Source organism: Echinops telfairi, unplaced genomic scaffold (assembly GCF_000313985.2).
Source record: "Echinops telfairi isolate 266 unplaced genomic scaffold, ASM31398v2 ScPeMD7_3;HRSCAF=10, whole genome shotgun sequence".
Classification (NCBI taxonomy): domain Eukaryota; kingdom Metazoa; phylum Chordata; class Mammalia; order Afrosoricida; family Tenrecidae; genus Echinops; species Echinops telfairi.
The window spans coordinates 59,652,960-59,668,339 of NW_022103899.1; the positions used below are offsets into that span (position 1 = coordinate 59,652,960).

The 15,380-nt window shown below is 47.6% G+C and overlaps 1 protein-coding gene across 1 annotated transcript in view; it reads left to right on the plus strand.

The window, feature by feature from the left end:
• TRPM8 (transient receptor potential cation channel subfamily M member 8) overlaps window positions 1–15,380 on the plus strand; it is a 72,437-nt gene that overhangs the window by 18,507 nt on the left and 38,550 nt on the right. The window contains exons 6-11 of the mRNA XM_004701687.2: window positions 254–428; window positions 1,799–1,866; window positions 5,481–5,678; window positions 7,889–7,991; window positions 11,375–11,493; window positions 15,078–15,368. Of these exons, the coding sequence (XP_004701744.1) occupies window positions 254–428; window positions 1,799–1,866; window positions 5,481–5,678; window positions 7,889–7,991; window positions 11,375–11,493; window positions 15,078–15,368 (954 nt within the window). The remainder of the gene's footprint in view (window positions 1–253; window positions 429–1,798; window positions 1,867–5,480; window positions 5,679–7,888; window positions 7,992–11,374; window positions 11,494–15,077; window positions 15,369–15,380) is intronic.

The window sequence follows — 15,380 nt, forward strand, 5'->3', positions numbered from 1 at the left end:
AGAATGATGTACAAATGCGCTTTACACAATTGATGTGTGTATGGATTGGGATAACAGTTGTATGAGCCCCTAATAAAATGTTAAAAGAAAAAAAAAGAGATCACCAAGACCATTCTGAACTTAGGATCTTTTGGAGGGGACATCAATCGAGTTGAACCCAAAGGGATGTCTTTAACAGGGACGTACAAATATGCCACCGGGAATCTTGGCCTGCAAGTAAAGCCGCAACATTGAGTTTCTTTGCACTTTTCAGGAATATTTTGTAGGCCAGTATATTATGGATGACTTCAAGAGGGACCCCCTGTATATCCTGGACAACAACCACACCCACCTGCTGCTGGTGGACAACGGCTGCCACGGACACCCCACGGTTGAAGCGAAGCTTCGGAATCAGCTGGAGAAGTACATTTCTGAGCGTACAATTCAAGGTCAGTGTTGAGGACATTACAGGAGCTGTGTGGTATGTGGGTTACGACTTGGGCTGGAACTACAAGGTCAGCCATTTGAACCAGCCAACTGCTCTGAGGGGGAAGGAGGAGGCTCTCTGCTCCCACATAGACTTACAGTCTCAGAAACCCAAAGGGGAGGGTTCTGCTCTGTCCCACAGGGTCATTAATGGTTGGAGTCGCCTCGATGGCAGGGTTCTTTAGGACCCAGATACTGACAGCAGGAGAAGCACTAACAATAGAAAGCTAAAAGCCAACTCACATCAACCAGCAGGTCAGAGTAGACTTGCCCCAAAGGGCTTCCAAAGCAGTGAATCTTTGTAAAAGCAGACTGCTACATCTTTCTCCCATCGAGCAGTTGGCAGCTTTGAACTACCAACCTTTTCGTTAGCAGCTGACCCCTTAACCACCGACCCACTAGGGCTCCTCCCACCGACAATATACCCCAACAATAAACCAAAAATGCCAAACTCACTGCTATCCAGTTGATACCAACTTATAGTGACTCTATAGGACAGAGTAGAACTGCCCCTGTGAGTTTTGGAGACTATAGAGTAGAAAACGGGAGTAGAAAGCCCTGTCTTTCACCCTGGGGTGGCCGGTGGTTTTGAACTGCTGACCTCTTGTTTAGCACTCCAGTGTGTAACCACTGGTCCAAGAGGGCGGGCTCCTGTCCCCCGACCGTAGCTACCGATTGAATGAGGTGTCACAGTCCCATTTGATCAGGTGGCGTCCTGGCTAAGGAAGCACTGCATCTCTTCTCCTTTCTTCAGGTTGCTTGTCATGGTATGTCATCAAGTTGCTCCAGACTCTATGTCCGACAGACTAGAATTGCCCCGTGGGGTTTTCCGGGCTGCAGATGTGTTAGGACCAGCTGGTTGCCGGTTGGCAGCTGCGAGCTCCACCATTGTGCCCCCGGCCCTCCATGAGGCTTAGCGGGGAGGGGTCAGAGGGACACAAGCTCGAGGAACATGCACCTGAGACGTACGAACACTGAGCCAGTGTTGGAAACCAGATCCTCGCGTCTGGGGAGAGGACAGTGCTTTCCGTGTGCTCCACGCAAGAATAATTTTCTGAGACCCTTTACCAAGGAGGCCTAGCAAACTGGACACGATGGCATTTTTCTTACAACTTCAAAAATTGTGTTCTAGTGAAACTACCCATCACAAAACACGTACGCCATCACCATGATTTATTGTTACATTTCCTTACAACATCTGGTCGGCCGTGGTTATGTCGGGGGTGGACCGATGGTGGGTGGACGGCCAGAAAGGGTGTAAAGAGATGCTTGTGAGTGCAATCTAAGTTGTTGGAAAACCTGAAATCTCAGTTTTACTTTTCCTGTTTTGCAGATTCCAATTATGGTGGGAAGATCCCCATTGTGTGCTTTGCCCAAGGAGGTGGAAAAGAGACATTGAAAGTGAGTCCTGGTGTAGTTTCCGAGAAGTTCCATTGAGATGCTCAGCTGACAGAGTCCTAGTTTCAAGACCTTGGGGCTCATATTTAGATGAACTAATTTCACTTATTACAGCAATTAGGTAATGATTTTTCCCTCTACATAATGTTCTATCACCTATTTCAGTTATTATACTATGGTATCTGTCTATCTATCTATCTATCTATCTGTCTATCTATCTATCTATCTATCTATCTATCTATCTATCCATCCACCTACCTACCCACTTACCTAACTATCTATGATCTGCCTGAGCATCCATCCATCCATACATCCATCCATCCATCCATCCATCCATGTCTCTCTCTCTTTTCAACTTACCAATAATTGTTCCCTAACAGACTTAGATTGCTTTCTTAGCCAAGCAGATATGGGAAGAGAGTTCGAAGCAGCATGAATACTCTGTATACTTACTGTTTGACAATCAACCTGATAGAGAGGTTGACATTAATTCCTGGGTCTGGTGGCATAGTGAGGTGGGCTGCTAATTGGAAGGTCAGCAGTTCAACCCCACAGCCACCCCACAGGAGGAAGATGACACTTTCTACTCCCATAAAGAGTTCCAGTCTTGGAAACCCACATGGGGAAGTTCTTCCCTGACCCGCAGAGTCACTGTGAGCTGGAAGCGAAGGATGTCAATGAGTAAGTGGGTGAGTGAAGGATTAAGACCAACACAAATCCTTTAAAACTATGCTGCCCCGTATTTGCATTGGAATGGACTCTGATCATATCTACCTCAATATGCCCTCCAGTCAGGTGTTCTTAAACCATTTAGAACCCATCCACCCACCTCCTGGGGACTCAAGCACTCCAAGAAAAGGAACTGAAACCCTGGTGGTTCAGAGATTTACACCTGCAACACTGAGCAATGGGGCTGGAGCTCCACTTCCCACCCCTTGTGTGGATTCTGATGTTACCGAGCGAATCTTATCTGTAGTCCAGCTGCTGCTTGCCACCCCTGTAACTCCGTGTCTGTCGTATCTGTAGTCATGAGTGTCACTTTCAAGATCCTAATTTTTAGCCAAAGGGTGTTACTGCAAAGTATCCCATAACCCTCACTTATCGACTGCCTCACTATCCAGCCTTTCACATTTATGACAGTGATAACTACTACCTGATTCTTTTGTACATGCAACCATGGACATCTGGTGGTGCATTGGGCTGAGGTGTGAGGTGAGAGCCATGCTGGTGTGAGGGTTAAGGTCATGTGTCACCTTGGCAGGGCCACTGTTCTCCATCTGGCAGTACGCAATGCTGTAACTTGACAGTGTGGCAGTTGTATAGTGATGTCACTTGATATAATGGTGTTATTTGACAGTTGTAGAACAGTGTGGCCATCTGCCATGCTGTGCTCCACTGTGGTCATCCTGGGTTTTGTATAACAACCTGGCCTTTGGAATCTAACAGTGGTGGGAACTGATGAGTAAGCATAGCTTGTAAATTCCTCTTTGCGATTAACTTCCATGTTATTTACAGACCCTCCACTTCCCCTTGTCTATATCCGCTCTTAGACAGAGGTTAGACTATAGATCACTGTGACGTTTGATCTTCGCATCTGACTTTACCAAAGGACACCCCTACACAGTCACTGGTGGCCATGTGGTTTGCAAGCGTCATGCTTACTGTTTCTTTAGTAATTTTTTCCCCATCAACTGACTGAGGACTGAGATCTACTGAGTCTGTTGTTAAATTAGAGTCTTTAGACTTTCCGGGGAAAATCGCATATAGAGATTTTTCGTGTGACACTGCCGGTGTATGAGTACTTAGAAATGGACAGCATGGAAGGTGAAGAGAGGATCCAGGTTATGATGTCTTCCCCTAGGGCACAGGAAGGAATCATGTAACTGTTTCCAAGCAAGGTCACTGCCCCAGAGCTGAGTTTCTACAGAATTGCTCACAACTGTTTGCTCAGTGAAAGCCACCCACAGAAGGGGGAAGGGGAGGGAGGAGGGAAAGGAGGAAAAAGTACTCAGCCAGGTGGTTTTTCAGTTCTTCATCTCCCTTATCTTTCACTCCCTCTCTTATCCACCCCAGTACAAAGTCATGGCACCCATTATTATGGGGTGAATGGTGTCCACCCAGAAGTTAGGCTGAGGTTCTTATTCCTGTACTGGGAATTATGACCTTGGTTGGAATAGGGTCTTTGATGTCAGTTACCATAGGTTACACTGGAGTAAGGTAGGTCATTATAAAAGGGGAGAAGAGAGAGACACATAGAGGTAAGATGCTCCGTGATGATGGAGGCAGGGATCGGAATGATGTGTGTATAAGCCAATGACCGCCAAGGATGGCCAGCAGCCAGCGGAGGCTAGGAGAGAGGCAAGGAGCAGGGTCTCCTTCAGGGCTTCTAGAAGGAGCCAACTCTGCTGACACCTTGATGTCGAACTCTTGGCCCCCGAGCTGCAAGACATGCATGTGTGGTGTTTGAAACACCCAGTTTGTGGCTCTTTGTCCTGGAAGCTCTAGGACACTGTTCACTCGTTTGAGGTGCAGGCAGTGAAGGGTGGGCAGGATTTCTGTGGAATCAGTGGGTGTACTGACAATTCTCGTGGTGCCAGTGCACATGGTATTTTAGGGGAGACATTTTCTGTCTAGTTGAAATGTGTTTTTCTTGTCCTCTGTCTGTAGATGACTTTGTCTTGCTGTGAGGTCATTAAACCCTGAGTTAATAGGTCTCAACTCTTGTGCTATCACTTAAGGATCTCAAGTTCAGTCAGTGTATGTTTTTATTCACCTTGAAAGCATGGGACAGGACAATTATTTGAAGAGAGAACTATGTGAGAAAACACAATACAAAATAACATTATTTGTTAGCCTGTAGCAGTTGAATTTATTTTGCCAGGATTTTGAATTAGTGGTTATATTCATCTGTATCTTTATCTGTATCTATCTATCTATCTATCTATCTATCTATCTATCTATCCATCCATCCACCCACCCACCCATCCATCCACCCACCCATCTATCTATATGTTGCTGTGAGCCAGTTTTGACTGATAGTGACCCCCGGTGACAGATCAGAGCTACCCCGTAGGGGTTTCCAGGCTGTAATTTTTATGGGATCAGATGGCCAGGTCTTATTCCATGGGGTTACTGTGGCTCACTTGGTCAGCAGCTGAGCTCGAGACTGCTGTGCTGCCAAGGCTCCATTTATGTATATGTGTCATATAATCCATTTACATAAACATATAATACTCTATATATCCTATTACACACGGACACGTTTCATATTAGAAACATAACAGATACAATGTGTAATAAAGAATAGATTATGCATTATAAACGGCTCCTTGTATAATATATATCCTGCAATGCACTTATTTATGCAAGCGGTAAGCTAGTTGCACGTGCCGGCGGTGTGGAATTTGGAAGTAGCCTGAGATGTCAGGAGCCTTTTTACGCTTCTCCTTCATGTAACCACTGCAGACGTTGGATGGCTTCAGAGCCGGGGGCGGGTGTATCTGTGTGCCATGTGCCCCTGTCTGATGTAGAATCTTGGTCGTGAGTGGGCATCCCTCGCTCCTCATCTTCTCTTTTCATCTGCTGACCTTCCTTCCTCACCCCACGTCCTCTCCCAGGCCATCAACACCTCCATCAAGAGTAAAATTCCGTGCGTGGTGGTGGAGGGCTCGGGGCAGATCTCAGACGTGATCGCGAGCCTGGTGGAGATGGAGGACATTCTGACGTCATCCATTGTCAAGGAGAAGTTGGTGCGCTTCCTGCCCCGCACTGTCTCCCGGCTGTCGGAGGAGGAAACGGAGAGTTGGATCAAGTCGGTGAGCTGGTGTTGAGGAGACATTAGGGGCCTGAGGGTTGGGGGGGAGTTCTTGGGGAGAGGATTCTTGGCTAGGGGGGAATGTGTGATCTTTAGCAGCTGCCAGTGTTTTCAACTCAGTGCCTGGGAGACAACATTTCTGGCCCAGACAACATGAGCGTCTTCCTGGAAGCTTGGGTCCAGATACGGAGGGATCACAGACAGACAAGGTTAGAATGGGAGATGTGTTGCTTGAGACGCTTGTTACCCTTCTTGTGCACCACGAAGTCCGCAGACATTGAGCTTCTATGTGATTAGAAATTAAGACTCTCAATCGAGTTGAGATCTACTGGAGGCACCGACTACAGAATGATTGCTTTTCCGCATGAACTGGCCCGTGATTCCCTGTAGACATCCTCACTTCTCTTGCTAGATCACCGAGGAAGTGTGCGCTGATCCGAACACTTAGCCAGCTACTTTCTGCTGACCTTTGAAACATAGAGCCACATACTGCTAAGCGGTCTCCCATTTCCTGTGATTGCCTGATGTGCTTTTGATTTTCCCGCCCCAAATACCAAACCCAAGCCACCACCGCCGAGTCGATTCCAACTCACAGAGACCCTGTAGGACAGAGCAAATTGGCGTTCCCTTCAACGATGCATGTGCATTTTGGTCTGGGATGCAGATTGCGGTCCCCACACGGGCGGGAACAGCTCTCTGCCCATTCTCTCCTTGGTGTACCATTTCCCTTTGTTTTCCCTGCCATCCGAGCTTTATCCCCGGGCAGACTTCGCCCCTCAGACCTTGTGTGTGTGGCTGAGTGTTCCAGTGTGCGTGTCTGTTATTGTGCATGCCGAAAGGGATGTCTGTCATTGGCTGAAAGTTGAGTCGCAGAGGTAAGATAAGTGACAGGCTTCAAGGGGTTCCAAGCACTGTCCTCTTGAGGGTCCCACCAGTCTCTAACAGACCAGTAAACCTGGGCTTAAAAAAATTTTTTTAGGGGTTTTTATTGGTATATATTTTACGTATGATACCTTTTGATAGCTCCAGCATATTAAAGAGAATTGTACAATCATCTCTGTAGTCAATTTTAGAACATTCACTTCTTTCTTGCACTCAGTGGATCAGCTTCTCACCTCCCCCCCAACCTCCCTCACCAGACACCATCCCCCCCAAGAACCACCGAAACAGTCACTGCCTCCGTGGCTCTACCCTGCCTGGATTTCATATACAGAAGACCATAGGAAGCAAAATACAGAAAACCCAAATAAGACAAAACAAAAGGAAAAGCCTCACTGCACTCTGCATGGTAGCAAGGCTCTCCTCACCCTGGTCTGTGGTCAGAAGGGCTTCACCAGAGGCTTACTCCCAATGTGGACCCTGTGAATGGATTGTGGGCACCCACTGTCATCCGTATCCTTTGGCAAACTGGGTGTTCACCATTGAAGTGTCGACTGGGCCCCCTTGGAAGAAACATATCAGCCCGTGTGATCCAAGGATCGTGAACGATAACATCCAAACCTGAAGGAGGGAGTGACATCAGACCTTAAATTGTGAAGCTTGGTCTTTCTAATGAGTCTCATTCCACACTATCTAGGACCTCCTGCTTCAGCCAATGACACATTATAAAATTTAGGGAAGAGGAGCTAGGAGGACAGGTGGTATAAATGAAGGAGGAGAGTTGGAGCTCTCCTGTGAATCAAAATCCCTCTCACCTCGGTTGAGTCAATGCTGACCCATAGTGACATGATAGGACGGAGCAGAACTGCCCTGTGGGCTCCCGAGGCTGTACATCTTAGCGGAAGCAGCCAGCCTCTTCTTTCTCCTGTGGAGCCACTGGTAGATTTGATCTGCCGACCTGATGGTTAGCAGCCCAACCCATAACCCATGCTTCCAGGGCTTTTTATCGACTCGGGTCTCCTAGAGGCTGCATTTTTCTAAAATAGAATGGAACATTTTTACCCAAAGGGAGTTTTATGTTCCCGTTTCTACACCGAGTGTAGTGGTTTCGAGTTCGGCTGCGATCTGCAAGGTCAGCAGTTCAAAATCACCAACCGATCCCAAGGAGAAAGAAGGGGCTTTCGACTCTATAAAGCGTTTCCGTCCCGGAAACCTACAGAGGCAGGTCCACTCTGTCCGATGGGGCTGCTCTAAGTTGGCAGTGAGTTGGTGGAGTGTCTGATGGCATCAGGTCTCCATTGGCTAACCACTTTGCTCTTTCCCTGTTGCCAGCTCAAGGAGATCCTCGAAAGTTCTCACCTGTTGACGGTTATTAAAATGGAAGAAGCCGGGGATGAGATTGTGAGCAATGCTATTTCCTATGCCCTGTACAAAGGTAGGTCAAATGATGCGCTCTGGAAACCCTCCGCTGTGTGCTGAGACCCGATGCTTCTGATGGCTTGCATTTTATTTTATGTTAAACCGGGCGACTGCAGTGCAGTCTCTCGTTTAATTTTGACTCACGTAGATTAGAACCTGGACTCACCTTTGCCCTGCTGAATTCATTCTCCTTGGTTGTGTGGATTTGCTGAAAGAAGATTCCTGATGTCATTAGCAGACTGGCCAAGTTCAGTCCCAAAGAGCTGTCTCCCACAACAGTCATATATATGTGTATATACACATATACACACAGACATACATGTTGAGGAGTCGGGGAGTCCTTTGAGAATGTGATTAAAAACCACGGGCCTCAATTCTAGAATTTCACACACACGTGTGTGTGCGTGCCCTTTGAAGCTATGCATAAGGTTCTCATCGTTTTGAAACACACATAAACGGGAAGAATATTGAAAGTCCCATAGATGACCTGAAGGATAAACAAGTCTGATTTGGATGAAGTGTGGTGTGTTAGTCCAGGTAGACCAGAGAAACAAATTCATAGACACTCCTATGTGTATAAGAAAGCTTTATATACAAGAGCCATTGAATATTGAGAAGACATCCCAGCCCAGTCCAGATCAAGTCCAAAAGTCCAATATTAGCCCATATGTCCAAAACCAATCTATAAAGTCTTCTTCAGACTCATGAAACACATGCCATGATACCAAATGCAGGAAGATCACAGGTCAGTGGGTGGAAAGTCTTGTGGATCCAGTGGTGGTGGAAGCATCTCAACACTGTGGTGGGTCTCCACATGGCTCCTCCAGCTCCAGGGCTCTGGCTGCATCAGTGTAGCTCCATCAGGCTTGTCAATAGGAATGTCTCCAAGGGAGTGAGTGTCCCACCTCCAGTTAGCTATTTATCTCCTTAGCGCCTTCAACTGAGGTCATCAAGCTGTGGCCTGATTGACAGGCTAGACTCCGCCCATTCGCAAGTTGACACCCGATTATGTAGCTACCACAGGCGGCCAAGAATGCTCCTTAGAGGCAAAGGTGGCCAAAAGTCATCCTGCATACTTTGGCCATGTTGTCACGAGAGACCAGACCCTGGAGAAGGACGTCATGCTTGGTAAAGTAGAGGGGCAGCAAAATAGAGGAAGACCCTTAGCGAGATGTGCTGACACAGTGGCTGCAACAATGGGCTCAAGCACAGGAGCAATTCATTGTGAGGCTGGTGCAGGACTGGGCAGTGTTTCGTTCTATAGTGCATAGGGGCCCGAGGGTCAGAACAGACTCAGTTGCATCTAACAACAGTAACAACAACAACAACAACATGCATGTATATGCAGGCACACACACTCTCGCATCCACAAAAATAATCTTGCCTTCAACGTCTCAAAATTCTCAGTGCTATCAAGTTGGTGATGACTTCCAGAGTCCCTTCAGGCCGGATAGAACTGCCCCGATGAGTTTCCTAGACTATAACTCTCTACGAGTGTATGAAGCCAGTCTTTCTCCCTTGGAGGGGGCTAATGGTTTCAAACTGCTGACCTTGTGGACTTCTGCCTAATGTGTAACCACTAACCTACCGGGGCTCCTTGTGCCTTCAGTTTCAGGTGCTTTTACACCTTCTGAGTTCCATGGCAGAATCTCAGGTTCGTACATTCTTTATCAATGGTTTTGAGGGTTGAGAGCCCCACCCAGGTGAGCATGCCCTGAAATAAATGCAACCTTGGCCAAAACTTGCCCTCCTAGTGTGCAGCTGTGCATGTTCACAGAGGTGAAATACACAAAGTAGGCCCAGACACATAGGACGTACGACAGGCCATCAGTACTCATGGTGCTGGCCCCCAATTTGCTTCTAAAAGGTATTTATGAAGATGGTGTTATATCTGAAAGGAGACACAGGCACAGGAAGTATTCGCTCTGGAGAAGACAGATGGAACACTGCAGCTCATGACTTTGTAGATGTATATCAACTATATGTCAAAGACAGAAGCCCTGGTGGTGTGGTGGGTTATGCATTGGGCTGCTGACAGCAAGGTCAGCAGTTTGAAACCACCAGCAGTTCTGATGGGGAGAGAGGATAGTTCTACTCTCATAAAGATTTACAGTCTTGTAAATACACAGGCACAATTCTACTCTGTCCTGTAGGTTTGTTATAAGTCCGAATAGATTCTATGGAAGTAATTTTACCAGCACTCTGGTGGCGTAGTGGTCTACACGCTGAGCTGCTAACCACTAGGTTGGCAGTTCAAACCCATCAGCTACTCCTCAGGGGAAAGGTGAGCCTGTCAGCTCCTGTAAATAAAAGTCTCCTAAACCCCTAAAGGGCTGTTGTAACACGTCTTACAGGGTCACTGAGTTGGAATCAGCTCTTTGGCAGGGAGTGTATTTGTCAGGTAAGGAGACCTGTGGTACAGTGGTCAAGCGCTCAGCTGCTAACCAGTAGGCCAGAGGCCCAAGAGAAGGATGAGGTCGCTGTGTTTGTGGAGATTACACCAGCCTTGGAACCCTGGGGGGCAGGTCTGCTTCCTCCTACAGAAGCAGTCTGAGTCGAAGTGGATGCAGTGGCAATGGGCTCTTAATAAGTCAGCTGTAACCGTTGAGATAGTAAGCTCATGGAATCTCAATCTATGGGAACATCTCAATAAATCTTAGTTATATTGTTATCATATGCAATAAACACAACACAAAACAAAATAAAAACCCAAATCACCCAAATCCACTGCCATCAAGTTGATTCCAATTCAGAGTAACCCTTCGGGACGGAGTAGAACTGCCCCAAAGGGGTTCTGAGGTTGCAGGTCTTGAAGGACGTAGACACTCTCAGCCTTCTCCTCTGAGCAGATGAAGTCGAGAAAAGGGATGACAGCCTGGAAGCTAGGCCAGCAGTGTTTTGAATACCGCAGAATCACCCATGGTGGCTAGGCTTCAGAGGATCGCTTAGACTAAGACAGACTAGACAGAGAGGCCTGTGGCGATGAATTTCAGAACATCAGCCAACTAAAACCTATGGACCGTAGCAGTGCTGCTTTGGATGCAGTGGGATGTAGTGCTGGAAGAGGAGTCCCTAGGTTGGAGGGTACTCACCGGCTACTGTAATGAATGAGAGAGTCCACCGATCATGAAGGCGATACAAGAGAGGGCACTGCTTTGTTCTGTGCGTGGGACTCAGTGGCAGCCACCAACAGCAACAGCGATAGCCTGGATTGATGCCCCTTCTAGACTTTGCTGCTTATGAGAATGTGGACAAGAATGAGGGTAAAGAAGTGAAGGCACAGCTGATTGTCTGATCCGGAGGGAAGCAGCTTAGAGCTGCAGCACATCAATGGCGCTGACCGGTTCTGCTTCTACTTCTCGGTGTCTGGGGAATTGATGTTCGGCCTGCCTCTTCCAGCCTTCAGCACCAACGAGCAAGACAAGGACAACTGGAATGGGCAGCTGAAGCTTCTGCTGGAGTGGAACCAGCTGGACCTGGCCAGTGATGAGATTTTCACTAATGACCGCCGATGGGAGGTAAGGGTAAATGGGTGGAGCTTCCCTGGGCTGTCCCAGTTTAAGTCAATATTGAACCGTGTGAACGTTGTTTCATTCTGGTACACCAGTGTACCAGCTGAGTGCTGTGGGGCGGTGATGTCAACATTGTAGTGTTGTGGTGACGAGAAAATAAGAACAAATGTGAAAGTGCAAGACGTTATCAATCCACTAAAAACACCCCAAAACCCCAATGTTTATCACTCTTCAAGTGATAAAATTGAAGTGAGCCTCTAGCTGGTGAAGAGGTCTTCTCTTTGGAAGAGTTGAGAGGAACTACGGGAAAACTATTTCCAGAGTGATTGCAAAGGGTTTATCAGATGTGGCTCACTTGAAAACGAAGATAACAGTGCTTCCTTTTCTCCCCATCCCTCCTACCCAGCCATGTCTAATGGGGGAATTTGCAAAGGGAGATTTTTAGGGGAACAGAACCATTTGATGGAAGGCACTCATTGGTTGCCTCGTTGTAAGGTGGCTCTGACTCATAACAGAGGGAAGTGTAGCCTGGTCTTGCCCGTCTGTCTCATTGAAGGCCTCCTTTACTTTCACTGACCCTCCACGTTACCAAGCAGGACACACATTCTATCCAGAGGTCTTTCCTGATGTTGCCTCCAAACCCAGTGAGTGGAAGGCTTGCTATCTATCCTCTCTTCTAAAGAGCATCCTAGTTGTAAATGAATGTCTTAGAACAGGACTATATCGTGGCGCTCCTTGCTACAAGAGTCTCCCTACTCTAAAAGAACGGCATTCAACAGAAAGGTTATTTCTGTTTTAAAATTTCAGATTGCCTTTTCAATTCAGAGTTGTAGAACTATGTCTTCCAGCCCCTGTCCACTTGCATACAACTGAAGTAAAACCGGCCTTTGGACTTCTGGTCTTTGGAACAATGATAAACCCTCGCATTCACAAGGTTACTCCCCCCTTGTTTTCAGCCCTTTGCTGTTAGTTGGAATCATTAGTGGTCAGTTAGAAGCATATTAAATTTTGAGAGGACATATTTAATATTCTGCATGTATGGTTACTTGTATTTGGGGTTGATATGAGTCAGAATTGACTATGGCAGGGATCTTACATGTAGATTTGAAAGTTCGTAGATTTCATAACCTTCATCCCTAATAGCCAGGCTCAGAAAACATTTAGGTATTTCATTGTATAATCAAGGACTAAATGTTGATTTTCATCAATATGTGATCAGTTATAATCATAGTAGTGCAAATAAAGTAATGACTTCGGGCTTTTTAAATTATTCATTCCTTTAGCAAACATTATCTCCTGTTTGGTCTTCACAGCATCACGAACTCTATTAGACCTTGTTGAGGGAAAGTAAATTATAAGAGGGTCCAGTTAATTGAGTCATAAATACATCTTTGCGGGTGAAATGTTCTTCTGAAGTGAGGTCAGACGGTACAAATACACATCAACTCAGGGACACATGGAAGGATGTTTTTAACTTATTGTCTCAGCTTCAGCTCATTAGGGATCAAGGGCATCGTGGTAGAGAGGGTGGACTCAGAAGTCAGCACATCTGTGTGGCTGAGCCTCTCACGGCCCAGTTTCCTCACAGGTGGTGGGTGGGAGCCAGCTCTGATTGATTCACACGAGCTGATCTACACGAGCTCCATTCTTAGGAATTTTGCAAGCTGGTTGGTATATGTGCTCATTGCTAAGAATTCAATTCTATCCACTTACAGTTACATTTTATTAAAGTGGTAGGGGAAACTACTCATCCCTTTATAATTATGCTACTATATCTACTACTGTCTATGTCCTGCGTACTACTTTTGTCTATTGTGCCTGCACTTGGGGATGCTATCCATTGTATCTGCACTCGGGGATGCTATCCATTGCTGTGTTGCTCCCCACCTGGTCTCAATTCCCTCTCCAGTGACTCTACTTGGACAGCGTGCTACTGGCCATGGTGGGAGTCTGTGCTGTTGTAAGGTGCTCTTGAGTAGGCAGTTCCAACACATAGTGACCCGTGTACAGCAGAACGAGACGCCACCCCATCCTTCTCCATGCCCACGCTGTTGTTTTGCCTGAGCTCATTGTGGCGGCTGCCATCACATCCATCTGTCTCATCCAAGCTCATGTCCAGTTTTGCTGCCGCTCCCCTTGACCAAGCACGAGGCCCTTTCCCAGGGGCTGGTCTCTCCTGACACCATGTCCAAAGGACGTGAGATGAAGGCTCACCATCCTCACTTTTAAGGAGCATTCTGGCTGGACTTCTTCCAAGACAGATTGTTTTCTTTCTTCTTCTTTTCCTCCTCCTCCTCCTTCTTCTCCATGGTACTTTCAGTGTTCTTCAGCAACACCACAATTCAAATGCACCGATTCTTCAGAAGCCTGCCTTGTTCACTGCCTGACTCTCACCGTCGGTTCTACTCAGACACTCACCGGCTTACCATGAGCTAGAATCAGCCCGACGGCAGCTCGTTTGGTGTTCAGAGTCCACGTGACCAGGCATTCGCTTGGTGTCCTGTGGTTTGCATTGTTCACCAGGGCTGATCTTGCCGCCTGTGTTGAGAATAACTCAGTCCCCGTGGTGGAAGGCGCGTAGCGCTGCTGACGGGCCCAAGGGAAGGTGTAGTGTGGCCGAGTGAAGAAACCAGGCTAATGATCCTCCAAACAGCCCACTGCCATCGATCCACTTCCAACTCACGGAGACCTAGAGGACAGGGCAGGACAGCAACCCGTGGGTTTCTGAGGCTGCATGTCTTTCTGTGAGCAAAACACCTCATCTCTCCCCAGTGGAGTGCCTGGTGAGCTTCAACCGTTGGCTTTGCAGTTAGCAGCCCAGTGCAAAATTCACTGCACCACTAGGCCTCCTGCACTGCTGTGCAGCACGGCACACTTGGTGTCTACTGCAGCAGGCATCAGAGAGATGGTGCAAGTTGTCCTATCTGCCCCCCGCCTCGCCAGAGTGATTGCTTTGCGCCAGACCCTGGGATATCACTTGATCAATGTCCTCCCTCTTGTTGGGTGCTCTCAGGTCAGCGCTGACTCACGGAAGGCAACATCCACTGGGTCTCTGCCACCCTTCAACCATTGCTGCAGTCATCTCCTTTGGGTGGGGGTGGGGGCTCTTCCTTTGTTTGCTGATCCTTCTGTAGGGACTGGTCCCTCCCGATCACATGCCAAAACTATGTAAGAGGAAGCCTCTCCAGCCTCACTTCTAGGCGGTATGCTTCGCGGCATTCTCTCCAGATGGGCTTGTCTGCTCCCGTGAAGACCGGGAGTTTTGGAAGGCCCAAGGAACAGTTCTGTGGGGTTGCTGTGAGTCAGAATCGGCTTGGTGGCAGGGGGTTGGTGGTTTTGTGTTAGCAAGAGGCCAAGTCAATCCAAGGCCCCCTCTTATTGACGTCACAGGTTCCACTCTGAGGCTTTCCCAGTCTAGAGGTTTGAAGTATATGCCAGTGGTAGGTTTCATCTGAAAGGATTAACTTGATTCTCCACCCGGGATTGAAAGCGGTGTTAAAGGTGCTAGGGCTGAGAAAGCGAAATGCCTGGTGCTTTCTCTGTTGGATTCGGAGTGTGAGCTCTTTCTTCTCTCTGGTCTTTCTCCTTAGTCGGCTGACCTTCAGGAAGTCATGTTTATGGCTCTCATTAAGGACAGACCCACGTTTGTCCGGCTCTTCCTGGAGAACGGCTTGAACCTGAGGAAGTTTCTCACCAACGACGTCCTCACAGAGCTCTTCTCCAACCACTTCAGCACGCTGGTCTACCGCAACCTACAGATCGCCAAGAATTCCTACAACGATGCCCTCCTCACATTCATCTGGAAGCTGGTCGCCAACTTCCGAAGGGGTTTCCGTAAGGAAGACAGGAATAGCAGGGACGAGATGGACATAGAACTCCACGTATGTACTGGT